Source organism: Cnephaeus nilssonii (genome assembly GCF_951640355.1).
Source record: "Cnephaeus nilssonii genome assembly, chromosome: 10".
Lineage (NCBI taxonomy): Eukaryota > Metazoa > Chordata > Mammalia > Chiroptera > Vespertilionidae > Cnephaeus > Cnephaeus nilssonii.
Window position 1 is genome coordinate 78,332,804 of NC_137081.1, and position 24,977 is coordinate 78,357,780.

A 24,977-nucleotide genomic window follows, 5' to 3' on the forward strand; every position below is an offset into this window, starting at 1 on the left:
GAATGGTACTGGCAATTGGACCTTGGTTCAGCAATCTCAGTGTTTGAGTTCTAGCTAAGAAAGAATTCAGAGTCAAGACTCAAATACATGCAAAAGTTTATTTGGAAAGTCACAGAGGCAGAAGAAGTAAAGCCAGTGAACCAGCTGGGCTTTTTGGGCCCAGAAAACAAGTCTCAGAGAAAAAAGAACGCCCGGGGGAGCTTAGGAAACAGAAAGCAAAGACACACACCTTGAGGGAAGGAAAGGCATGGTCTTGCCCCAGAGAGAGAGCCATGTTGGGTCCTCTGTCCTAAGGGCTTTTAAGGTTGGAGATTTTAGGAGAGGTCCCAGGGGAGTTTCTTAGCCTAGAGCTGAAACACAGCTGATGTCTTGATGTTAACTCTGGTTTGACCAAAACTCGGTCTCCGTGGTCAGCATACCTGAGGCTTTGTTCCTAAGATTATTTGATTCGGGTCAGAACCTCATTGTCCTGAGGGCTTAAAGCTTAATGGAGTGGTCATGCAAAGGCTTATGTGGAAGTAGTACAAGGCCATTCTCTGGCCCTCTTGTTCCTCCTCTAAAGGGGTCTACAGCATGACTATCCATCTGTGAGGGGAGGAAAGGTCAGGGGAGAGTCAGAACTGCATGGCCAGTGATCTGAAAGGTCTGGGGGTCTAAACCACATGACCAGCGATATGATGGGGGGACAGGGACTCACCCTGGGGACGAGATTCTACCCTACATTTGTCCACTGCTAGGCACTCAGGGCTTTCTTCCCTGGTGATCTTCCACATCTGGCCCATTGTCCTTGCTCTGCTCACGCCTAATTGCCGTCCACAGTAATAACCCAGGTTACCAGCCTCACACTTTCTCCACCATCCGGATCACGATGGTACAAATCAAGACACTTAAAGCGATGAAAAATGTGGGAGTGGATCAATATGTAACTTTCTGTCCAATGTTTTCCCCAGCTGTATAATGAAAATAAAATAAAAACTGCATTACTTTATATTGTGAATGCAATATTACTATTTTCTTCTTCACTTTTAGCCTGAGTTGAAAATAATAAAGATCACTAGCTATAAGCAAAAGACAACTTAATTTTTTCTCTTTGTAGCATACTATATTTGTTATAATTTGTTCCAACATACCTTTATAATCCATTTCTATCTTGACATGCCCAATCTTCATTTTATCATGTTTTTCTGTACAACCCACCCTGGAAATACTCCTCCCATAAAGTTCATATATGTATCCTTTGGCTGAGCAATAAACATATCCCTCATTTTTGCCTAGGAAAATGAAATCGTATGGAGTGATTCACCTGTGGCACTTCTCTTTTAGGGTTCCAGTATAACAATTGAGGATGGTTTTAAGATCTTCCTAAGTACCCATCTGTCTTCTTTACCCTTGAAATTTCTTTCTCCCTCCCCACCCCGTCCTTTATTCCACTCCCTCCCCTCCCTCCTCTCACTTTATTTTTGTAAACCACGCTCAATATTTTTTTTTCTCTTTTTTTGTTAGAGTAACAGCTTTGTCTGCCTTGGGCGATGTTATCAGCACTGCGGATGTACATTGGGCAGCTTGTATCCTAGCATCTCAGAATCTGATTCTGATTCTTCTGTTACAGCCAGCAGTATGGGCTTTAAAAATCAATTCTTAAGTTCCTTATCTCTTTCTCTGCTTCTAAGATGACTGAGTCTTTCATAAGTAATGGCAATATTGAATTCAGGGTGCCTTAGAGGAAAAATATATTGCCATTTGTGTAAAAAGCAAAAATGAGGCTGCAATTAGGTGCAATAACTAATGCTTAATTTAGACCCATTTTACACTGACTTGATACAAATTGGTTAATATAGAGTTTTTCCATTAAAATACTTTTCATGAGAATATAAGAGTTTAATTTTGTTGCTGGTGTGTGTTTATGGACTTCTGAAGAAAAGAAATCACTTCTCAATTTTAGATTTTCAGTAGGAAGCAAGAGAATGAGGATGGTTGTTCTGGGTCCCTGTCTAACCTTAACATGTTTCAGTATACATTGGATATTGATGGGTAGACACATGGTGATATGTGTGACTGTCTAGACACAAATTAGCAAATCTAAGCTGATCTTGAAGTTCTGAATTGATTATTGAGTCTTAATGCCATGCTTTATATTTATATCATTGAATCTAATATACTTATCTTTTCTAATGGTATATTTAACTTGAAATGCCCTTGCATAGTATGTAGCTTGTTTGCCAGATTCCACATTTCTTTAATGAGTTCATATGTTTTTTCATCAACACCCAGGAATATCATTTAATCTCTATGACCTTCTATAATAACCTCTGTTCTTTTCTCACTATCTTTTTAGATTATTTTATTATCTAAGGGTGTTAACATTTTCCCCATGATTCTTTTTAAAAAATATATATTTTATTGATTTTTTACAGGGAGGAAGGGAGAGGGAGAGTTAGAAATATTGATGAGAGAGAAACATCGATCAGCTGCCTCCTGCACACTCCCTATTGGGTATGTGCCTGCAACCAAGGTACATGCCCTTGACCGGAATTGAACCTGGGACCCTTGAGTCTGCAGGCCAATGCTCTATCCACTGAGCCAAACCAGTTAGGTCCCCCATGATTCTTTAATGATTAAATACTGTTCACTAAGAATATTATAACTTGAGCATGTTTTAGGAAATCTTTTGATATAGCAGGAACATATATCTCTCTATGTGTTATCATGTATCCTTCAGGCATTGAGTCAGCACAGATACCCTGAGATGTCACTCACAGTGCAGGAATCACCTGGGGTGTTTGGAGTATGTGGGGCACCTCGCTTGTTATGGTGGTGGCACTAAAATTTTCACAGTAAGAACATTCCCCCCATTTTTCCAAATGCTTTGGATCTTCTCTAACTAACTGTGCCAGTATTATCACCCACTGATGTGACCAGAATCACCAAATACCTAGTATACTGAGCCCTGGGATAGAGGTATTTTTATATTTGAAATTATGTTAATATCATAATGTTAACCCTGAAGTTTTAGCACACCACAGACCAAGCCATCTGCTTAAAATCATACTAGATGGTGGTATTAAAAATAATGTCTTAATAAATGAATTCGGAAATGTAGCAGGATACAAAATTAACGCCAAGAAATCTATGGCCTTTCTATACACCAATAGTGAACTTACAGACAGAGAGACTAAAAAGGCAATCCCATTTACCATCGCACCAAAAAAATTAAGATACCTAGGAATAAACTTAACTAAGGAGGTAAAAGACCTATACACGGAAAACTACAGGACACTGAAAAAAGAGATAGAGGAAGACGTAAACAGATGGAAGAACATACCATGTTCATGGATTGGTAGAATCAACATCATTAAAATGTCCATACTACCCAAAGCAATCTATAGATTCAATGCACTCCCCATTAAAATACCAACGGCATATTTCACAGACCTTGAAAGAACTCTCCAAAAATTCATCTGGAATAAAAAAAGACCCCGAATAGCCACAGCAATCCTGAGAAAGAAGAATAAAGTAGGAGGGATCTCAATACCAGATTTCAAGCTGTATTACAAAGCCACTGTTCTCAAAACAGCCTGGTACTGGCACAAGAACAGACATATAGATCAATGGAACAGAATAGAGAATCCAGATATTGACCCAAACCACTATGCTCAATTAATATTTGACAAAGGAGGCATGAACATACAATGGAATAAAGACAGTCTCTTCAATAAATGGTGTTGGGAAAATTGGACAGATACATGCAAAAAAATGAAGCTTGATCACCAACTTACGCCATACACAAAAATAAACTCAAAATGGATACAGGACTTAAACATAAGACGGGAAACCATAAAAATACTAGAGCAATCCACAGGCAGCAAAATGTCAGACATATGCCAAAAGAAATTCTTCACTGACACTGCCCCTAGGGCAATGGAAGCTAAAGAGAAAATTAACAAATGGGACTACATCAAAATAAAAAGCTTTTTCACAGCAAAAGAAACCATCAACAAAACAACAAGAAGGCCCACTGCATGGGAGAACATATTTGCAAATGGCATCACTGATAAAGGTTTAATCTCCAACATCTACAGGCAGCTTATACAACTTAATAAAAGGAAGATAAATGATCCAATAAAAAAATGGGCAACAGACCTAAATAGAATCTTTTCAAAAGAAGACAGAAGGAAGGCCAAGAGACACATGAAAACATGCTCAACGTCACTAATTATCCGAGAGATGCAAATCAAAACAACAATGCGGTACCATCTCACACCTGTCAGAATGGCTATCATCAACAAATCAACAAACGACAAGTGTTGGCGAGGATGCGGAGAAAAAGGAACCCTCGTGCACTGCTGGTGGGATTGCAGACTGGTGCAGCCACTGTGGAGAACAGTATGGAGTTTCCTCAAAAAACTGAAAATGGAACTCCCATTTGACCCAGTAATCCCACTCCTGGGAATATATCCGAAGAAACTAGAAACACCAATTAGAAAGGATATATGCACCCCTATGTTCATAGCAGCACAATTCACCATAGCTAAGATTTGGAAACAGCCTAGGTGCCCGTCAGCAGATGACTGGATCAGAAAACTGTGGTACATCTACACAATGGAATACTATGCTGCCATAAAAAAGAAGGAATTCTCATCATTTGCAGCAACCTGGGAGGAATTGGAGAACATTATGTTAAGTGAAATAAGTCAGTCAATGAAAGAAAAATACCACATGATCTCACTCATTTATGGATAATAAAGAACATTATAATCTTGAACAAAAAGATAGATACAGAGACAGTAAAGCATCAAACAGACTGTCAAATTACAAGGGGAAGGTTAGGGAGAGGTGGGGGAGATAAGAGATCAATCAAAGGACTTGTATGCATGCATATAAGCATAACCAATGGATGCAAAACTCTGGGGGGTGGGGGCATATATGGGAGGGGGGTGTGGGGAGGGCAATGGTAAGATATGTACACATATAATACCTTAATAAAAAAACTGAAAAAAAAAAAATAAAAAAAAAATAATGTCACTTCTCAAAGTCTAAACATAGGGTTTTATATATTTTAGAGAATATATGTGATTACATTAATCTCTTATTTCTTACAATCATCAGAGAGATGCAAATTAAAATGACAATGAGGTGTCACCTCACACCTGTCAGAATGGCTATCATCAATAAATCAACAAACAAATGCTGGCGAGGATGTGGAGAAAAGGGTGCACTGCTGGTGGGAATGCAGATTGTTGCAGCCATTGTAGAAAACAGTATGGAGTTTCCTCAGAAAATTTAAAATGGAACTCCCATTTGACCCAGTGATCCCACTTCTAGGAATATATCCTAAGAAACCTGAAACACCAATCAGAAAGAATATATGCACCCCTATGTTCATTGCAGCATCATTTACAATAGCTAAGATCTGGAAACAGCCCAAGTGCCCATCAGTAGATGAGTGGATAAAAAATCTGGGGTACATTTACATAATGGAATACTATGTAGGTATAAACAAGAATGATCTCTTATCCTTTGAGACAGCATGGAGGGACCTGGGAAGTATTATGCTAAGCGAAATAAGCTAGTCAGAAATTCATCTCTTATATGTGGAATCTAATGAACAAAATAAACATATGAACAAAATAAATCCAGAGACATAGAAGCATGGAACAGGAACAGACTCTTGACTCTCAGATGAAAGGCAGGGGTGAGCAGGTGGGGGTGGGAAGAGATTAACTAAATAACTTATATATACATATGCATAACCCATGGGCACAGACAATAGTATAGTGGAGGCCTTGGGGTTGTGCAGGGGCATGTTGGAGGGGATAAATGGGGAACAAAGGGGACACTTGTAATACTTTCAACAATAAAGGTACATTTATCTATATAATTTAAAATGTATTTCTCCTTAGTATTAAAGTTTGATCTACTTAAAAAACACATTTTGAGCTTTTTAAAAGAAATATTTATCTACAGTATTTATTTAACACTAGAAGCCCAGCGTGCAAAACTGCACGGCCCCACCCAACTGCGTGCGCTCCGACCACCTTCCCGCCAGCCACCAGGCACCCGGCACCCGGGCTGCTTCTCTCCAGCCATCCCTCCATCCACCGGGTTCCCTGTGGTACCCTGTCTGGTCGTTGGTCGTTACTGCATTACGGTGTTACAGCCACAGTCCTTTTATAATATAGACTAGAGGCCTAGTGCACAAAATTCATGCACAGGAGGGGGGGTTGTCCCTCAGCCCAGCCTGCACACTCTCCAATCTAGGACCCCTTGAGGGATGTCCGACTGCCCATTTAGGCCCAATCCCCCCAGGATCAGGCCTAAACAGGCGGTCAGACATCCCTCTCACAATCCAGGACTGCTGGCTCCCAACCACTGCCTGCCTGCCTTTCTGATTGCCCCTAACTGCTTCTGCCTGTCAGCCTGATCACCCCCTAACCACTCCCCTGCCAGCCTGGTCGCCTCTAACTGCCCTCCCCTGCTGGCCTGGTCACCCCTAACTGCCCTCCCCTGCCAGCCTGGTTGCCTCTAACTGCCCTCTCCTGATGGCCTGGACACCCCAACTGCCCTCCCCTGCCGGCCTGGTCACTCCTAACTGACCTCCCTTGCCAGCCTGGTTGCCTCTAACTGCCCTCTCCTGATGGCCTGGTTCCCCCCCCCCCCCCAACTGTCCTCCCCTGCAGGCCTGGTTGCCCCCAACTGCCCTCCTCTGCTGACCCGGTCACCCCTAACTGCCCTCCCCTGCAGGCCCGGTTGCCCCCAGCTGCCCTCCCTTGCAGGCCTGGTCCCTCCCAACTGCGCTCCCCTGCTGGCTTGATCTCCCACAACTGCCCTCCCCTGCTGGCCATCTTGTGGTGGCCATTTTGTGTCCACATCGGGGCGGCCATCTTTGACCACATGGGGGCAGCCATCTTGTGTGTTGGAGTGATGATCAATTTGCATATTACCTCTTTATTATATAGGATGGACTGATCATTACAATACTAAAATCTGTATGAATTGATCAAAAGTAGCTAAACTATATTAGACAATATCAGCTATATAATCACAGTTAGCCAAACCTTATTCTTATACGGGACTTTCAAGTTGTTATAGTGCTTACTTTGCATTATTTCAGTCATTCCTCATGGTGATACTATGGAATTGTTTTGGGCACTTTTACTCTCCCTGATTTATAGAGGAAACTAGCTTAAACAGTTAAGTTTTAGGTTAGGGGGCTTGTCCAAAACCCCTTGACTATCAAACAGTGGACTCTAAACCAGAAGCTGGTACCATTCACCATTCTCTATTTAAATATTTTCCCATGCTGCTATTGAGCTTCTTCGTTCAGTTCTTTCTCTACACAGTAGTCAGATGATCTTTGCAAAATCTTCATCAGGCCCTATCACTCACTTGATTAAACCTTGGTCATGAGTTACTATTTTACTCAGCATACAATGCCACATCCTTGATATGGGCTTCCTGGTGCGCCATGGCCTTGCTCTTGCTCTCTCACCTTTGTCGTATGCTGCCCCCATCCTCTTGCTCCCCAGGATCTGGGCACACTGGTCTCTTTGTTCTTCCATATGTGACTAAAGACCTCCCACGTGCTGTTCCCCTGCCTAGAGTGCTGGGCCCTCCTCCTCACCTGGTAACTCCCGTCATCACAGAGGCCTCGGTTTCATTGTGAATTCCCCAGAGAAGCCTTCCCCTAACACAGAACCAGTTCCTCTTGGCGTCTTCTTTTGGCAAGCCCAAGTTCTCTATTAGTTTTTACTGATATGTTTATCTTTGTGACAGTCTGTTTAGCACCGGCCCTCTCTGCTTGTGTGAAGGTCTCCTGCAGTCAGAAACCATGTCTATTTGGCTCATTGCTGGTCTCCTGCTCTGATTCAGTGTCTGGCACATAGTAGCTGCTCAGTAAACAGGTGTGGTCTGAGCAAATGAATAAGTCCATGTGGGTGTGTCCATAGCTCCGTTGCTAAGTGGAGCTTTCAATTAAATGAGAAAATAATGTCAAACTTGTAGATTTTTCTGTATCTCCTGGGAATATAAAGATGGCTTTTTGATACTTAAAACAATTTAAGCAAGTCTTAGAAAATTGTCAGGAAAGGAGTTTAGAAAAAATAGCATGGATTACCGAGGGAGATTATGGAGTCACCTTCCCTGGAGGTTTAAACAGAAGATAGTAATGAAATTGGAGGAAGTTTAAGGTCTATATGAAGTCTATGAAATACAGACAAGTTCTTCTGCGGTGACAAAGACTTGAACTTTGGAATTCTACCCTTGTTTCAGATTTTTTTTTTCCCCATCATGAGGTAGTCAGCTCTGCTATCACGTGACAGATGCGTTCCTAAAGATCCCTGCACAGGGCTTGTGGGGAAATGACGTTTTGTCAGTGGCGCATTAAAAAAAAAAAAACTAATAAAAAGGGCAGCTAATTTTGCATGTGTTAATTGACTAAGAAATACAGAAGTGATTTACTAAATATGGCATTTCACCCCGAAAAAGCATGCAGTGTGCTCGTGGGAGCGTGCCATGGCAGCCTGAGCCACTGTGAAGCAGCAGGAGGAAGGCTGGTGCTGAGGGCAAGCTGTACCTCCATCTGCGGATGACAGCGGCTCACCACGTGTGGGAGGACTGAGGGGCCTGTCGGTCTCTGAGATGTGGGTGATTTGTGTATTTATTTCTGTGTTAGGTTGTGTGGGATGCAGTTTTCTGTGTTGACTCATGTTTCTCATGAATAAAATTGGGCAAAAGCAAATGTGAGATTTGTGTGATGCTCAAATTTTCCCAGTATATCAACTGCATTGGAATAAATGTGCACCTTTAAAATAAGTGTTAGAACTGACCATAGTAGGGGGGGAAATGGGGATGTGGGGCCTGAAAAATGTGGTTCTAGTCTTAGAGCTGTCATTTCTAACCTCAGCATTCTCCTTCTCTCTCTTGATCCTAGTTTTAAAAATCTTTCAATGCAGTTGAGAACAACTGATTTTGCCATGTTGTTCCGAGGACTGGATACAGCAATGAAGATGAGAACATTTTACAAAATGTAATATGCTCTCCAAATTGAAGATTTTTCTTATAGAACTAGGTCAGAGTTAGAGACAGAAACTGGAGAAGAACACAGGATGGGACTGAGACGTTCACACACTTGGAGTCAGCTTTTGTTGAGGAAACTAGGCAAACCTTCCTTTTGAGTGGAAGTAAATGAAGTCCTTGTCACTGCAGGGGAGGAGGAGGGTGTGGCTTGTAGACCTTCCTGTGGACTCCTGTTTAATGTACCTTCTTAGACTCTGCCTGAGGCCTGTGTTTGTGATCCTGGGGTAGCGATTTAGGTGTCAGGTTAAGAAAAGCCGAGGAGGAGAAACAGAAGACATGATCTTGCTCAATGAAACAAGGAGAAATACAAATGTGAGGCCCAACCAGTTTTGAAAACTACTCTTACAGCTCTCTTAAGATGGCTTCTCAAAGCCAGCCCAGCCCAGCGGGTCAATGGAAAGAGTGATATTGCCACAGATATTGTAACCCAGGTTTCTGTGACAATGTCTTTTCTTACCGCTCTTCAGTACCTAGTGGCACCATATCAATAATACCCAACCATTTTCCCTCTCTCCCTCCCCTTCATGCTCCCTGCTGTAAAAGATGCAGAGTAAACCTGTGAGAGAAAGCCAACATTGCTTTGAAGATAAGTTAGTTCACACCCAGGAAAAGCGAATACAAAAATAAGTAAATAAATAAATTCTGGCCAATCCATTTACTCTCTTGCTCCTGTTAACCATGTTTTATAATTTAGGTAAGAATGTTTTTCCAGATTTGGAAAGTAGATGTGGCTTATTGTCAAGCTTTGCTGGCTTAACTGAAACATACTCCTTTTGAAGAAAATAAATTTTAATAAACAACTTTTGCCTCCGTTAGTCTTAGAATTTCCCAGAACATTTTCTATGTTACACAGGTATCATTAGAAAAGGCATTAACAAATTGAACAGAACGATTATCCATATGAAAACCTCCTCTTATAGAGCTTGGGGTTCTTCAATATAGTGGGGAGTGAATCTATGTAACATTCTTTACTTTAGAAGGAAGGAAGCATGCTGTTTCTCTGCAAAACTTCACATTGTTCATAGGATATGCTTTTGAATAATTTAAGATACACCATTTTATTGCCTGTTTCTGGAATTAAAGCACAATTTTCCAAATTCTAGAATATAGGTGACATATTCATGTTCCTATTAGTCCAATATGTCTATACAGAGAGTAATGTTGATTGTGTGTAATAATTAAGTAAAGCATTTATATTTTAATTCATTTTTATTATGATTAAATATATGTAAAAATAAAATTTGCCACGTTAACTAGTTCTACAGTGTTTTGACATTAATTAGTACCTATCTCTTCCATTACCATGCATTTCTTCCTTTTGGAAGCTGCTGAAAAGAATATAGATTTGATTTTGATTTTACTTTTTCTAATGGAAGCAACTGATTGTGGTAGTTAAAAATGGACCTTTGAAGTGTTAAGGACATAGAAATTACAACCCTGACTTAGCAAAAGGCCAGCTCCATAATCAATAAGCAAATATTTCCAGTGCTAATATGCATTGGGCACTATGCTAAATAAATATTATATATGCACAGTAGACATAGTCCTAACCTCAAGCAAGTGTTCGTCTAGTTGGAGAATTAAAATACATAATAATAGAAAAAATAAGTGAGGGCCAAGAGGTTGGTAAAGATAAGAGGTGCTGTTGAAACTCAGTGTTGGGAAAGAACAGTGAAGTGATAAGGGAAAAGTTCCAGAGGAGATGACTAAACATGAGCCAGAAGGAACCCTGGGTTGGAATAGAGACAGTACTCAGAGGGCTTTATAAGCAGAAGGAAAAGCATGGTCCAAGGTGCAGAGGCGGGCTCTATTCTCAGAGTACCTTCATTTGCAGACTATGACCTAATGTTCTTCATGGTCCTCAGGGGAACCTTTTCCCACAAGTCAGAGCTGGAGAACGTCCATCTTTGCTATTACTCCCTGTGAATATGCCCCATTCAATGGATCCTGTTTCATCCATGGTACAAAGTCATCATAGTGTGTAGTATATTTGGAGACTAAGGTCTCTGCTTCTCTTCTTTTCCTTTAAGAATTTAGGCCATTGAGTACTTTTTATCAAAGAATATACACTGAGTGGCTAGGTTATTATGATCTCTGAACACATAATAATCTGGCCTCTCTCTCATATATATATATATATATATATATATATATATATATATATATATGAGGCCCAGTGCATGAATTCGTGCATGGGTGGGGTCCAGCCAACCTGGCAAGGGGGAGGGGACATGGGTGGTTGGCCGGCCTGCCTGCTGGTCAAACTCTTGGTCAAGGGGACAATTTGCATATTAGCCTTTTATCATATAGGATATACACTGAGTGGCCAGATTATTATGCATTCAGAGATCATAATAATCTGGCCACTCAGTGTATATTCTATATGCAAAGTGCTTAATTTAATACTAACAGTAACTATAATAGCATGGCATACCAAAAAAAAAAAAAAAAAGGCAGGAACAGCAACAAAACAAAAACAACATTAGCATGGTTCAGTTGGTAATGTCAGGAGGATCTGATCTTGTGTGCTTTTTACCAGTTCCAGGAATGAATTTTTGCGGAAAATCTATTCTGGATCATCCAATCCCTCTTTTAGTTTTTGATGCCCATTTGTGAGCTGAGCTGGTTTTCTGGGATTATAAATACAGTGGGTAGTTTAGCCTCATATCATCTGTGAAAACCTAATTGGACAAAATGAAAACATTCTTTAACCTGTTCTCATGAGCTCCATGGTGTAATCAACTTGAAATTCTTGTCAATTCTATAAACACAGTAATGTTCCCTTTAAAGCATAGACCAGAGAGTGAAGAGATGAAATAATTCTGGACAGGTATTAATGATCTCAGTCATTATCACTTGAATTATTATGCATTTGATGGCATTATTGGGTCATAGATCTTCATATCTGCACAGGAAGCCACCTGGTTCAGTGGAAATTATTTAAGCATTAGAGTCAAATCAGCCAGGATTGAAAACCTGTTATCCTCTGTTTTTTAATGACAAATTACTTAGATGTTTCTGATCCTTGGTTTCCTTGTCTATAATAAGATATTAATGATAGAACCTACTTTGTGGGGTTGTAACAAGGACGGAATTAATTAATGTATATATAGAATCCAAGTTAGCACTTAGTAACCGGCATCTATTACTAATTACTCTTTGTCATAATATTTAAGAAACACCTTCTTAAAAGTCATTTCCTTTGCGCCTTTTATAGCATGAGAAGCTGATACATGAATTGGAGGAGGAGAGACACTTACGTCTTCAGAGTGAGAAGAGGTTGCAGGAGGTAACACTGGAGTCTGAGCGCAGCCGGATTCAGATGCGTGGCCTGCAGCAGCAGTTCTCAAGGTATGGTTACAGCCTGAGCTTCTTGCTGCAAAGGGTGCATGCTTCCCTGCACCAGTAACAGCTCTGCTTGTATTTCTCGTGTGCACACTTCTGTTGCGTCTGATTGGCTAATTCCCCTACAGTTTTGACCTTGTCTTCTGGCCAAGCCATCCTATTGAATTTGGACCTTCATTTGCATCTGAAACTTCACTTGCACCTCACATAGTCTTGGCTTTATTGAGCCTGTTTCTTCCCGATGACTTTCCAAAGGATCTTACAGTACATTGTGGTGGTTTTGTGGCCCATTGGCATGTTGTGTGAAAGGCCATCCAGGAGGATAAATTTCTCTGGTCATCATAATTCTATCTTAAGGTAGAGTGTGTGAATCTAATCATCCAGTAAGCTCTTACTCATGACTTAGAGGGAACATTTAGGAGTATTTAAAAAATAAAAATCAATAAGCTCCTTCCCTTTAAAAAAATATAACTTGAATTTGAAAGGAGGATTCTGAAAAAGTAGCTCTGCTTAGATTTAATTCACAGTCAGAATCATTTAGTCTTTGGTTATAGTTAACATAGGGCTAGGTGAAGTTCAACTTGTTATTTAAAATCTATTCAGTTCCATGGATAAAACATGAACTCTTGCAGTTACAGTCCTAGGACCAGATATGGGCACTCTGTGAGGGACAGTGTACTTTCATTTCTATTTCACTTCACCATTTGCAAAAGCAAGAAAATAATTTTTGAGATTCTCCCAGGCAGAATCAAATTTGAGAAGTTGCCCTTAAATTTTCATGAGCAAACTCTGTGGATCTTATCTTTAATTTACTACTGGTATTTGGATATGATCAGTCAGCAATTTTCTACTGGTGTGCCACAAGAATTTTTTTTAAAACAGGCAATACCTGGCTATATAGTCAGGGGCACTGACCTCTTTTCCCTTAGATTGTCAAATAAGAAAATGACAACAGCCAACACAATAATAGCTATTTACTGTGAATGAATCAAAATTAATCTATTTTTTTTTCAAATAGGCAAAAAATATGTTTTAGTGTGCTACGGAATTTTAGTAATTAGTTTATGTGTGCCATGAGATGAAAAAGGTTGATAATCGCTTTGAATAGTGATGGATAAGATAGCTTCTTCATTATGAGACTTTTATAATAATTCTTAATTTTCAGATGTGTTGAAAAGAGAGACCATAGTTGAGCTTTTAGGTAATTCCTCTCATTGTGGCTAATACCATGTATGTGTGCAACACTGGTTTAGAGGAACTGGTAGGAAAGATGGATAATTCCTCTGTGTTCAGTCATAATTTAATACCCTGTTTAACTCTTCTAGCCCATGATAATACACAGGTGCTGTAGAAATGCACCAGTCAATATTTTAACAACTTCATGTCCCACTCCTCACAGGCTATTACTTATACAGCCTTGTGCTCCATTTTTTATTCCATTGATGGCGACCCTCACTTAATAACTCCCAACTGGAACTAATAGATCTCCGCTCCAAAGTGACTTCCAAACAAGCACTGCTTTGTAATACTTGCCATTTTAATGATAAAGGAAAGAAGGAGGCAGATCTTGCTACCCTTGTTCTGTCTAATTAAGACGCCTCTGTATTCCAGCTATTGATTTCCAGGGCATGAGGCACATGGCACAGTAAATTCTGTTTATATGATGCCAGGTCCTCTGCTATAAATCAAAAGGCAATACATACAGATTTGAGTTCCACAATAGCCAAGTCTTCATCACAGGCTGAGAGAGAAGATAATTCTATGTAAATCAAACAGTGCTTAGTTTCACATACTGCCTTTGGGAAGATTTTTTGCCCCCTGCCCCCCAATGTTTTCTTATATAAAGCTTAATTGAAACTGAAAAGTTCAAGTCTAATTATAGCCAAACAACTAATGTAAATGAGCAAAAGATGGGGGGGAGGGGAAGCATGTATAACAGATAAGATTATTATAGAATAATTTAATAATTTAACTGGACCCTCTAAACCATTTTCTGGTTACTTTATACATTTTAAATTTTGATTTGTAAGATCAAAATTTAATTTAAATTTGTAATTTTGTAATTTAAGTCTTGTAAAGTTCTCGGTGTTACAGAACATGCCTATAGTGAATAACCCTCAGATTGTTCACCATCTATATGCTCACATAAATAATTTCTATAATCAAAATTATTGTATTGAATTAAAAACTTGTGCATTCCCAGTTTTCTCCCAACGTTATGGGTTGGGGTTTATTTTATACATACTGAGTTTATTTTATACATGATGATATCTGAATTTATCTTATACATGATGATATCTAAGATATGGACTTTGAGATTTTGACATTTTTAGTATTGCTCATCAAATGAAGTTACTTTGAAAAATAATGCTAATAGCTTAGCTTTTTCAGAGGATGTGAAGTGGCTTATGATGTAAAAGATTGTTGTACAATCAGGCTGATAAAATAAAAACAGAAAATAAAGACCATGAAAAAGGAATGTGGCAAGGGATCACAATGATACAGCCAACATGTTCTCTGAGAATGAGTATTTAATTTAGCTCTAAGATTCCTGGCAGAAAAGATTAAAAAGGAAAAGAAGAGGATTGTAATTCTTATTTCACAGACAAAGGCTACTACTCCTTAAAGAGTAATAAAATGCACCACTCAGGCTCCTTTATAGATGGCATTGAAAGGCATAATAGAGAATAATCCACGATGGTGCAAATTAGGATTAATTCTTAGAAGTGGTACTACTTCTGCATCGCCACTTATATCTAAAATGTTAGGCAGCTTCTGAATTTCACATGATTTAGTAGTGCTGGGTTCATGCCTAAGTGATAACACAGGAAATAAGATGAACTCCAGGGCTCAAGGTTCCCAGGTCAAGCACTATACTGCAGGCTCATGAGAACATCCAAATACATACATGTTGTAATACCTTTTATGAACCTGGGGCACAGAGACATGAGATGCTGAAGCCTGGGCTGAGTCGGGTGAGGTGTTTCCCTAGCATGTTTGATGGTGTTGTAGCCATGGAGTATCTGAATGGTAGTTGAGATTCTCAGTCTCAGATTCAGGGATGAGGTGACGTATTGGAGGGGAAGTGAATAATTGAGAAGCTGGGACAATTAGGTGTGCTTGGGAATTAGAGTTCAGCTGTGAGTTTTAATGATCAGCAGTGGTTTAAAATTTGGGGGTGGGTGGGAATATGAGCCAGAGGTTACATAATCAGCTCTAAGCTCATAAATCAGAAATTGCCTGCACCGAGGGAAATGTAGGCAGCCATTGCAAACTTGATTCAAACCATGTACTCTCAGTACAGAAAGAAAAAAATATACGTTCCAAGTAAGCCTTCTCTATAGATGAAGGGGCATTCCGATGAGGTGGTACTTAGAAGCAGCTAGTGGAATCATTAGGGCTGCCCCTTTGGGTTAATTTTTGTTGATATAAATCAAAGATGCTTTCCAGATGCCACACTGCTTGTTCAGCCCATCGTCTGTGTGGTGCACATGGCTGGGCATGTTGTATATGCAATTAGCTTTGTGACCCCCTGTAATTCCACAGTCTCCTCCTCCCTTTAGCTCTTTGTTTGAAGCGATTGCCCAGCTAGCTGAGGTTCCCGGTGTGGACTCAGGCTGTGGCACTGCCTTCTCTCCTCTGTAAAGGTCATGAGAGTTTGCTCATCGAATGAAGTTACTTTGAAAAATAATGCTAATAGCTTACCTTTTTCAAAGGATGTGAAGTGGCCTATGATGTAAAGGATGGTTGTACAATCAGGCTGATAAAATAAAAACAGGAAATAAAGACCCCGGCCTCATTACTCTGCCTGGAGTGAAGGAAGTGTCTGTGTATCAGATTCACCTGCAGAGGCATCTTCAGGAAGGCTGTGTGCCACACTGAGGTGGAGTAACAGTGATTTTAAACAAAAAGACTTGTGAGGAAATAAGCAAGTCTACAGAGTACTGATTACATGCAAACCATGCATGATTTGTACATGTTTTAGAGTTGGTTCCTTTGGAAACAGTGTGTAGATTATTATTGGAAGCTGCTGTTCTTATCAGACAATGAACCACTTTTACTGAGTGCACAATAGGATAGAACACGGTGTCTTCAAAGATGTGCAGCCCAGATAGAGAAGGCTTATGTACATATATGAACAAAATGACATCTGTAGAGGAGCTGTAAATGAAGGGAAATTTTGTCCAAATTCAGGACAGCCAGGTTTCATATTTGTAGTGGGCATGTTACTGTGCAAAGGCATGATTCAAGCCAGATGAAATTGATAATTGTGTAGTGATGCTGTGAGTAATAATACACATGTGTATCATGTGACAGCTCTATTCTGCAAGGTGTTTGAAGCTTTACATTAGAATCAATCAACCTGGTAGACCCACCACCATGGAGACATGTTTTGTAAACTATTGACAGTTAGGGAAGCACATTACACCCAAAGCATCAGCAGGAATCAATTAGCGTTTCTCTGTGGCCGTGATGTGTTCTGTATGTATATTTAAACCATGCAGTGTACGTTTAAGTAAAGGAACAATTAAGCTGTCACCCGTGATTGACTAGGATAGTTAAAAATCACCCGAACGGAGTCCAGGCTTTCACTCCCAACCTCCAGGATTTCTCTGCACCTGTTTTGACCTTCTCTCCCAGCACTGTTATCTGCTGCCTTGAAGCTATTTCTTTGCTCTATAATGGGGCTTTCCCCTATCACAGTTGATTGCTATGCTTAACTGCAGTCCGCTGCATGCTGAACTTCAAGGAGACAGAAATGGAGATAGTTTTACTGCGTAAGTTGTTCACTGGTTGCTGTTTACATTATCAGCTCCCAGAGACTTTATGGAATCCTAGGGTTCATTTTCTGCTGCCCATTTGGAAGCTGTAGGCACCTGGCATAGAAGTGTGTGCTGAAGAGGATAATATGGCCCTTAAACGTTCTACTCACGTATTTTCTGCTGCCTCTGTATCTATCTGGTACATTAAAAGGACATTTTCTCTACATCATTAGAAGGAGTAAAACATAACCAGATAAGAAACGTTGTCAATTGGCCTTTGGACAGCCAGCGGCCTGGAGCTCCTCTGCCCTCTTCCACACTTGTTCCATCTCAGACCTTCTTCAATTTGAACTTCTCACGGGCTGGCTTCCCGGGTGCCTGTCCCTCCTGATGAACACAGGGGGCAATCTTCTTTTCATGTGCTGTTTCCACACGGTCAGCAACATTTTCACCGGAGACGTCATGAAAATGGGGGCCTCGGCACGGCTCCTCTGAGCAGGTCTACGGGAAGTTTCCCATGGCAAAGCGACATCAGTTAGGTGACACGTTTTCTTTAAATTACCAGGGTGGAAGGGAAGATTTAAAATGGCATTTTTTGAAATGCCTGGTTAACCTAATATTGGTCATGTTTGGGTGTGGGACGTGTATATCTTACGACCTAGTGTGGAAGCGCTCTCTGGAGCAAAGCAGGGGGAGGTGACACCAACAGTACAGAGAACGGGAAGAGAGAAAACCACTCTCAGCGCCCTGAACAGCTATTCCCTCCGTGCGGAACGGGCCTGGATTTCTTTGCATTTCTGCTTCTGAGACATGATGACACTGCCATGATTCCTCCTTAAATTCAGCACAGAGCTATATACTGTTGAGTAGACAACAAAAGTTATATTGTCTATTAGTTATTGCTGGTTGAGGGAACAATATGAACACAGGGTATACAGGTCCAATTTCATTTCAGAGAGCACTTTCCTATTAAGTGGGTTTTCTAAGACCTGAGTCTAGCCCCACTTCCAACTAGCTTAGTGACTTTGGTTAAGTAATTTGACGTTTTTCTGGATCTCAGTCTGCTCATTTGTAAAATGAGGAAGTTTACTTGCACTGTAGTTTTGCAATGCTTTTCATGCCTTTTGAAACAGAGCATGTTAGAACTGAAATGCAGGTCCTGGGTGAAATGGTAATTGCACTGTTATAAACCAGGCCTCGTGAAGTTCTAACAACCAGGCTTTTGTGTTGAGGGCTTGCTGCCCACTTTGTCATCACAGTGGAGCTCAGTGGGACTGGGCTTTCATTGGGTCTGTCTTGGTTATCTGACTCTGGAGAAGTCGAGATTAGAAAACTGCCAAGCCTGGATGAAATATTTCTGTTGAGGACGGTCAAAATTGAATACTGAGGAACTTGACTGGCAAAGGAAGCTAATATCCTCTGTGGTAGATGTAACCATTATTGCTCTTGGCTCTGATGTTGTCTCTGTTAGGATTTATTTGAACTGGTTTGGGGAAAAACCTGAAGAAACAGAATTTTATAACAACCAGAATTGTTTTCACTTTTAACCGATTTTTTTCTGAAGAAATAGCCATCAGTAAAAACACCATTGACTTAGTCTTTCTGCTATACATTTTTTTCAATCACCTATTATAATTCTGAATGCGTTACTATTCCCACCCCAACATTTTTTTTATTTTAAGAAATAAATGCAAACTATAGAAGAATATGTTTCTTCTTAACTAGAACCTAACTTTGTTGTTATTCTCTATAACAAATGCTTTTTTGGTAAGATTTACCGAAAATCCATTTTTTAGGTATAGAGTTTGATTAGTTTTGACAAGCAGATACCATCATGTAATCCAAGATGTAGTGTATTTCATGCCCCTGAAGAGTTCCCTCATTTCTCTTTGTTGTCAGTTTCCTCTCCTTACCCCAAGCAGTCTGGCAAAGACTGCTCTGATTTCTCTCTCTATAGTTTTTAGTTTTGCTTTTTCCCAAAAGCCTTATAAGTGAAGTTATAACAAATTTGACTTTTTTTGTGTGTCTTTTCACTTAGCTTTTTTACTTAGCATGTCTTTTGAGATCCATCCTTGTGTTGCATGGGTGAGTATTTTTTAACTGAATAAGAAACTGTCAAAGAGTTTTGCAAGACGGCTGCACCATTTTGCTTTCCCACTAGTAATGTAATAGGAGATCTAGTTTTTCCATGTTGATAAATGCTTCCTGAAAAACACAGACACAGAAAACTTACACAAAACAAACGTTTGGCTTAATGGATTGTTCTAAGGTGAACACTTTGTGACCAACATCAAGTCAAGAAGAAAACTCTGTCAGCACCTAGAATCCCCTCCTGATGCATCCTCTCAATCTCACCTTCACAGTTCCCAATAAATAACTATTTTCCCGAGTTTAGAGCAGTAACCTCCCTATGTTTTAATAGTTTTATAATTTAATGTGCATCCTCTGACACTCTTAAGTCTTGACTGGTTGTCATAAAACTGACTATATCTTTTAGGTTTCCTTTCATCAACAGGTACCCTCCATCACTTGCTGCTTCTTCAGATTTATTTGTTGACGTTTTTCTGGATCTCATTTGACCAAGAGATTTTTCTCAGTTACATTTGTTGATTATTATTCTTAGGATAATTCAACATGTTCCTCTGTCCTCTAGATATTTTCCACAAATTGGCAGCTATTTCCATACATTGCTCTTAATAATGATTTAAATAAGGAGTTAAAGGTTGCTATTGGGTATCCAGGTGGCAGAGTACTTTTCTAATTTCCCCCATAACCCCTGTAGTACTACTATCAATAGGCAGTCAATATTTATTGTTTTTGGTTGAAGAGAGAAAAAGTAAGGGAGAAAGGAAGAAGAAAGAAAGAAAGAAAGAAAGAAAGAAAGAAAGAAAGAAAGAAAGAAAGAAAGAAAGAAAGAAAGAAAGAAAGAAAGAAAGAAAGAGCCAGTATTGTACTATGAAAGGCTTAGGTTGCACATATGGAAGAATTTTAAAGATAGTGTACTTATGATAGAAATTTGCTTCCAAGAGAGGTTGCAGAATGGCCATTTCTGGGGATCTTTAAAAATTTGATAATAGTCATCATTCTTAGCGATATAAACCAGGATGCCCTGGGAGGATGAAGACCCAATTTCCTATTCCTGGTCTTCTATGATAGAGTACTCAGCTATAAAAGATGAGTTGCCTGTTTCAGAATATTCTTTGCAGAATTCCTGTCTGCAGGGCACTAAATGGAATTTGGTGCATTGAAAGTTTACTTCCCTTAGGACAAAGTTTACTTTCAGAGAGTGTTTTATGACCCTCAGATAACATTTATACCAGTTTTCTACAGTGGAGTCTCAGTAGTGAGGACTGTTGTTCGGATTACCTTTTTGGTCTCTAAGCAGTGTGTTTAATTAATGGTATTCCTGCACAGTATATCTTTTGAGTGCTGATTATAAACACTTGGAACTGTTTTTTGGGATCCTTTGTTTAATTTGTAAAAAAATTCAGTTAAGATGGTCATTGTTATAATGTCTACAACTGTTACTAACAAACAGCCTCAAGCTTTTAAGAATGTTTTCTCAGAATAAAGTAGGAAATTAGCAATACTGAAGCTACAGGGTTTTGACAGAAGAAATGTGTTGCATTTTTCATTAACTTGTGTTTCAGAATTATTTTCATATTTCTCTGGACCAAAGGTTTTCACCTATTGTTTGTAGTAGCAGCAAGTGACAGGATGACTTATCTCAAAATACAAATATGAGTTTCTTTTTATAGTTAGTTTCTATAACAGTTTAAGCTGTTAGGCTTTATGATAAGCATTTTTTATTAATATTAATGTTAGCATGGCTACACAAATGATGTTTTGTAGTTCTTTTATTTTTCAGTTTCCAGTACCATTCCCTACATCATTTCATTCCATTCTCACTATAACTTTTATTCATGAAAAGCAGGGCATATTGTAATATCATAATTTAAATAAACTCAATTTTGAAACTTAAAAAATGAAGCAACTTGTTCATGGTCACATGACTAGGTAGATGATCCGAAACATATTGAACCCAGGAGTTTTTTTTGTTGTTGTTGTTTTGTTCCTTTTTTTTTTGGTTAATCCTCACATGAGGGTATATTTCCATTGATTTTTAGAGAGTGGAAGGGTAGGGAAGAGACAGAGAGGGAGAAGCATTGATGTGAGAGAGACACATGGATTGGTTATCTTCCATACACCCTAACCAGGGCTGGGCACCAAGCCTGCAACCAAGTTATGTGCCCTTCACTGAAATCCAACCTGGGACCCTTCAGTCTACGGTCAACACTCTATCCACTGAGCCAAACCAGCTAGAAAGAATCCAGGAGTTTTGACTACTGGTCAACTATTTCTTCTATTAACTCATTTGTAGTTTATTATCCAAGATAGAAAATGAAGTTTTAAATGATATTGGATGAAACTGTATTTCATTCACATTTCAGTCTTAATCATAATTCATAAGTCCTGCCACTGATGGTGTTTTTTAAACTCTGTCATCATGATCTGACTGAGATTGTACCCAAGAGAAAATTAGGCCAGGGGAATGAATTAAATGACATCAAATTAAATGGAAAACATGAACTGCCATTTTCCTATTTCAAAATGCATAAGGTGTAACTGTTGTATCTTTGGTGCCTCTTCTATAGTCCCTACTTTCTTGGCATATTTTTGTACTGCATTGTCAAACCAGCTGGGCTCATGATTAAGTTGGTGTTTGAAGACATTAAGACTGCCATCAAATTATGATTGCATTTATTATGTGGACTGGATATTCATTGAATTTAGCTAAGGAGACCCAAATTTCCCCTTTGCAGTTGACTTGGACAATATATAGTTAGCTAACAAAACTGAGCTCCATGTTATTCTTTCTACCTGATGCCTTTTATAACAGTCCACTTGCCTCACTTAATTACCGTACAGACTTTAATCACATAATTATATTTTTCTTCCTATTGTTTTTGGATCTTAATATGACATGTCTCCTCTGCAATTGACTGTAAACTTGTTATGGTTGTAGACTGATGTATAGTAGGTGTTCCTTAAATGTTGTAATAAATGAATAGAGCAATATTTCCAATGAGCCATGTTGCTCTTTTAAGCCACCATGTATTGAGCCCTCACTGTGGATGGCATTTGGCCATCCTGGTGTATCAGAGTTACCTAAATAATTTTCAGATTTATAATTCATTTTATTCAACTTAAATTTTTATTTAGATAATATTGTTGCTTTAAGAGTAAGATTTTGCAGGCACTAATGAGAACACAGTATGACAATTTTTTTAAAATGATAAAACTGGTTTGACTCTGTGCTAAGCAAGGTGGGGTGGGGCACAAAAGAAGTCATGTTTCCTGTCCCTAAGGATCTAATGGAAAAGGTAGCATCACAATAAAAATAACAACAAAGAAACCCAACAGCAACAAAACTAACTAGACAAAAGCAAATCTTTGCTGCAAGAAAGGGAGAAAAAAATGTCCCAAGAAAAACTCTGCAAGCAAGACAGGGATTCAGCCCTAGCCAGTTCTTGCTCGGTGGTTAGGGCATTGACCCCACACTGAAGAGTCACAGATTAGCTTCCTGGTCAAGGGCAAGTACCTGGGTGTAGGTTTGAACCCAGGCACCTGACAGGGAAAATGTGGGAGGCAACCAATTGAGGTGTCTCTCTCACATCGATGTTTTTCTCTCTCTCCTGTCCTCCCTCCCTTCCACTCTCTCTAAAAATCAATGGAAAGAATATCCTAGGGTGAGGATTAACAAAAAAATAAAAAGTAAAATAAAGAAAGGGATTCATTTGCGATGAGCATCGAAGTGATATGTAGCTGAGGATTTAATAATAACTGGCAGAAGAACATTTTAGGTTAAGAGACCAGAAAACAAAGACAGGGCTAACAGTGTGTTTCTGGAGCCCCATTCCTGTAAGGTCCTTATCCAAGCACACCAGCCACTTGAATCAGGCCTTTGTCATACCCTTGCATCCTGGATAGTGAAAGAATGTCTGACCTGCCTTTGCAGTGTTATCTTATGAATATCTCAATCACTCAAGTCAGTCTAACTTTGAAAACTCCTTTCCTGAAGCCCAGCAGTCACCTTTGATGTCAGAAACACTTAAGAATTGATATCTATTCCCCGAGCAATTCACATTATTGTCAAGAGAGTCTCCGGTGAAGTAGTAATACATTTACTATACTTCCAATATGCATGACACACATAAACGCTTACGAGTATATTGCCTTTTCAGAAACAATCACCGAAGCACACGCTGTGTTTTCAGGAAGTACCCCACGGGTCTTTGTAATAGATTTGAATGGCTTCAAGATTCTGCCGACCCAGACTTTGCAGGCCGTCTGTCCAGAGTAACGAATTGAGGAGGGGAGCAGCAAGCCTGTGGTGACTGCACCTGAAGCCCAGCTGTGGGAAGGCCAGGGCCGGGGAGGTTACAATGACAGTACCATCCATCAAGTAATAACACTTGGGGAGGCGAAGGACGAAGTCCAAATGCACTAGGAGAGAACTCATAGATGTGAACGGAAGCAAAACTGCACACTTGAAACTTCTACGATGACCCTTTAGACATCAGGCACATGAGATGCATATGTCTACTTCATTTATTTTTCTTACCATGTAAGAGGAACTTACCACGTGCCAAGCAATATTCTAGGTACAGGGAGAGCGCAGTGAAGCAAAACCATGGAGGCACCATAATACTACAACGTAATGTAATTCTTATAACAACATTCCATGGAAGATGTTCATATTATCTGTCTTTTATAGATGAGGAAACTGAGGCTCATATGGGTTAAATAGCTTACCCATCATCATATACTTGGGTGTATTATAGCTGGGATTTCAACTCAGACAGCCTGGCTCTTACCCTTTACTGTATACCATTTTCTGTTTCTGTAACCCACAACAGAGCAAATGAGCTAGTATTTATTAAATGTTGACCTTTCCCCAGTTGCTTTTTGGGGTGCTGTATCTATGTAATTTCATTGCTTATGTAATGTTCTTCTGTCCGTTCTTATTAAATCCTCAGCTATATATCACTTCAATGCTCATCACAAATGAATCCCTTTCTTTATTTTACTTTTTATTTTTTGTTAATCCTCACCCTAGGATATTTTTTTCCATTGATTTTTAGAGAGAGTGGAAGGGAGGGAGGAGAGGAGAGAGAGAAAAACATTGATGTGAGAGGAAGTACTAGTATCCATATCTTATAGATAAGAAAAAATAAGGCCAGAGAGGTTAAATAATTTGTAAGGATCACACAGTCTGTAAACAGCTGAGCCAGGATTCAACTTGGGTCTATTTTCCTTCATGATATACACTCTTTCTATTGTATATTACAACAATTAGTAGATGTTAAGCTCATAAAAAATTCAGTATTTGCTTGAGTGCAATTTCTATATTTGACACAGTATGATAGTCAATGTTTTGGATATATGTCGAACGTTTTCTTTCGATGTCTCTGAGAATCTATGCATACCTATTCATTGCTTGGGATATATTCTACATGAAAAGTTTCTCTGTCATTTTGCGTAAGATTCAAAACATTATTTTAGGGATGTATTTTCAAGCCAACTCACTCTAAAACCTATAAAACCTTAAATAATTAAGTTCAAATATTATTGCACCCTTTTCCAGAATTACTCGATTAATGAATCTTTAACAATCTGAGAAATTTATCTTTAGTTAAATCTGAAAAGAATGCTAGATATAAATATGGTGATTTTTGGAGTCCAACGTTCTTTCTACAATACTACTTATCAAAATATATTCATCTAGGTTTC

The 24,977-nt window shown here is 39.3% G+C and overlaps 1 protein-coding gene across 5 annotated transcripts in view; it reads left to right on the forward strand.

Moving 5' to 3' along the window:
- The window catches only part of NCKAP5 (NCK associated protein 5), a 965,452-nt gene that overhangs the window by 509,979 nt on the left and 430,496 nt on the right, over window positions 1–24,977 (forward strand). For all 5 annotated transcript variants that reach the window (XM_079782414.1, XM_079782415.1, XM_079782418.1 and 2 more), the window contains one exon: window positions 12,293–12,426. In XM_079782414.1, coding sequence (XP_079638540.1) covers window positions 12,293–12,426 — 134 coding nt within the window. The remainder of the gene's footprint in view (window positions 1–12,292; window positions 12,427–24,977) is intronic.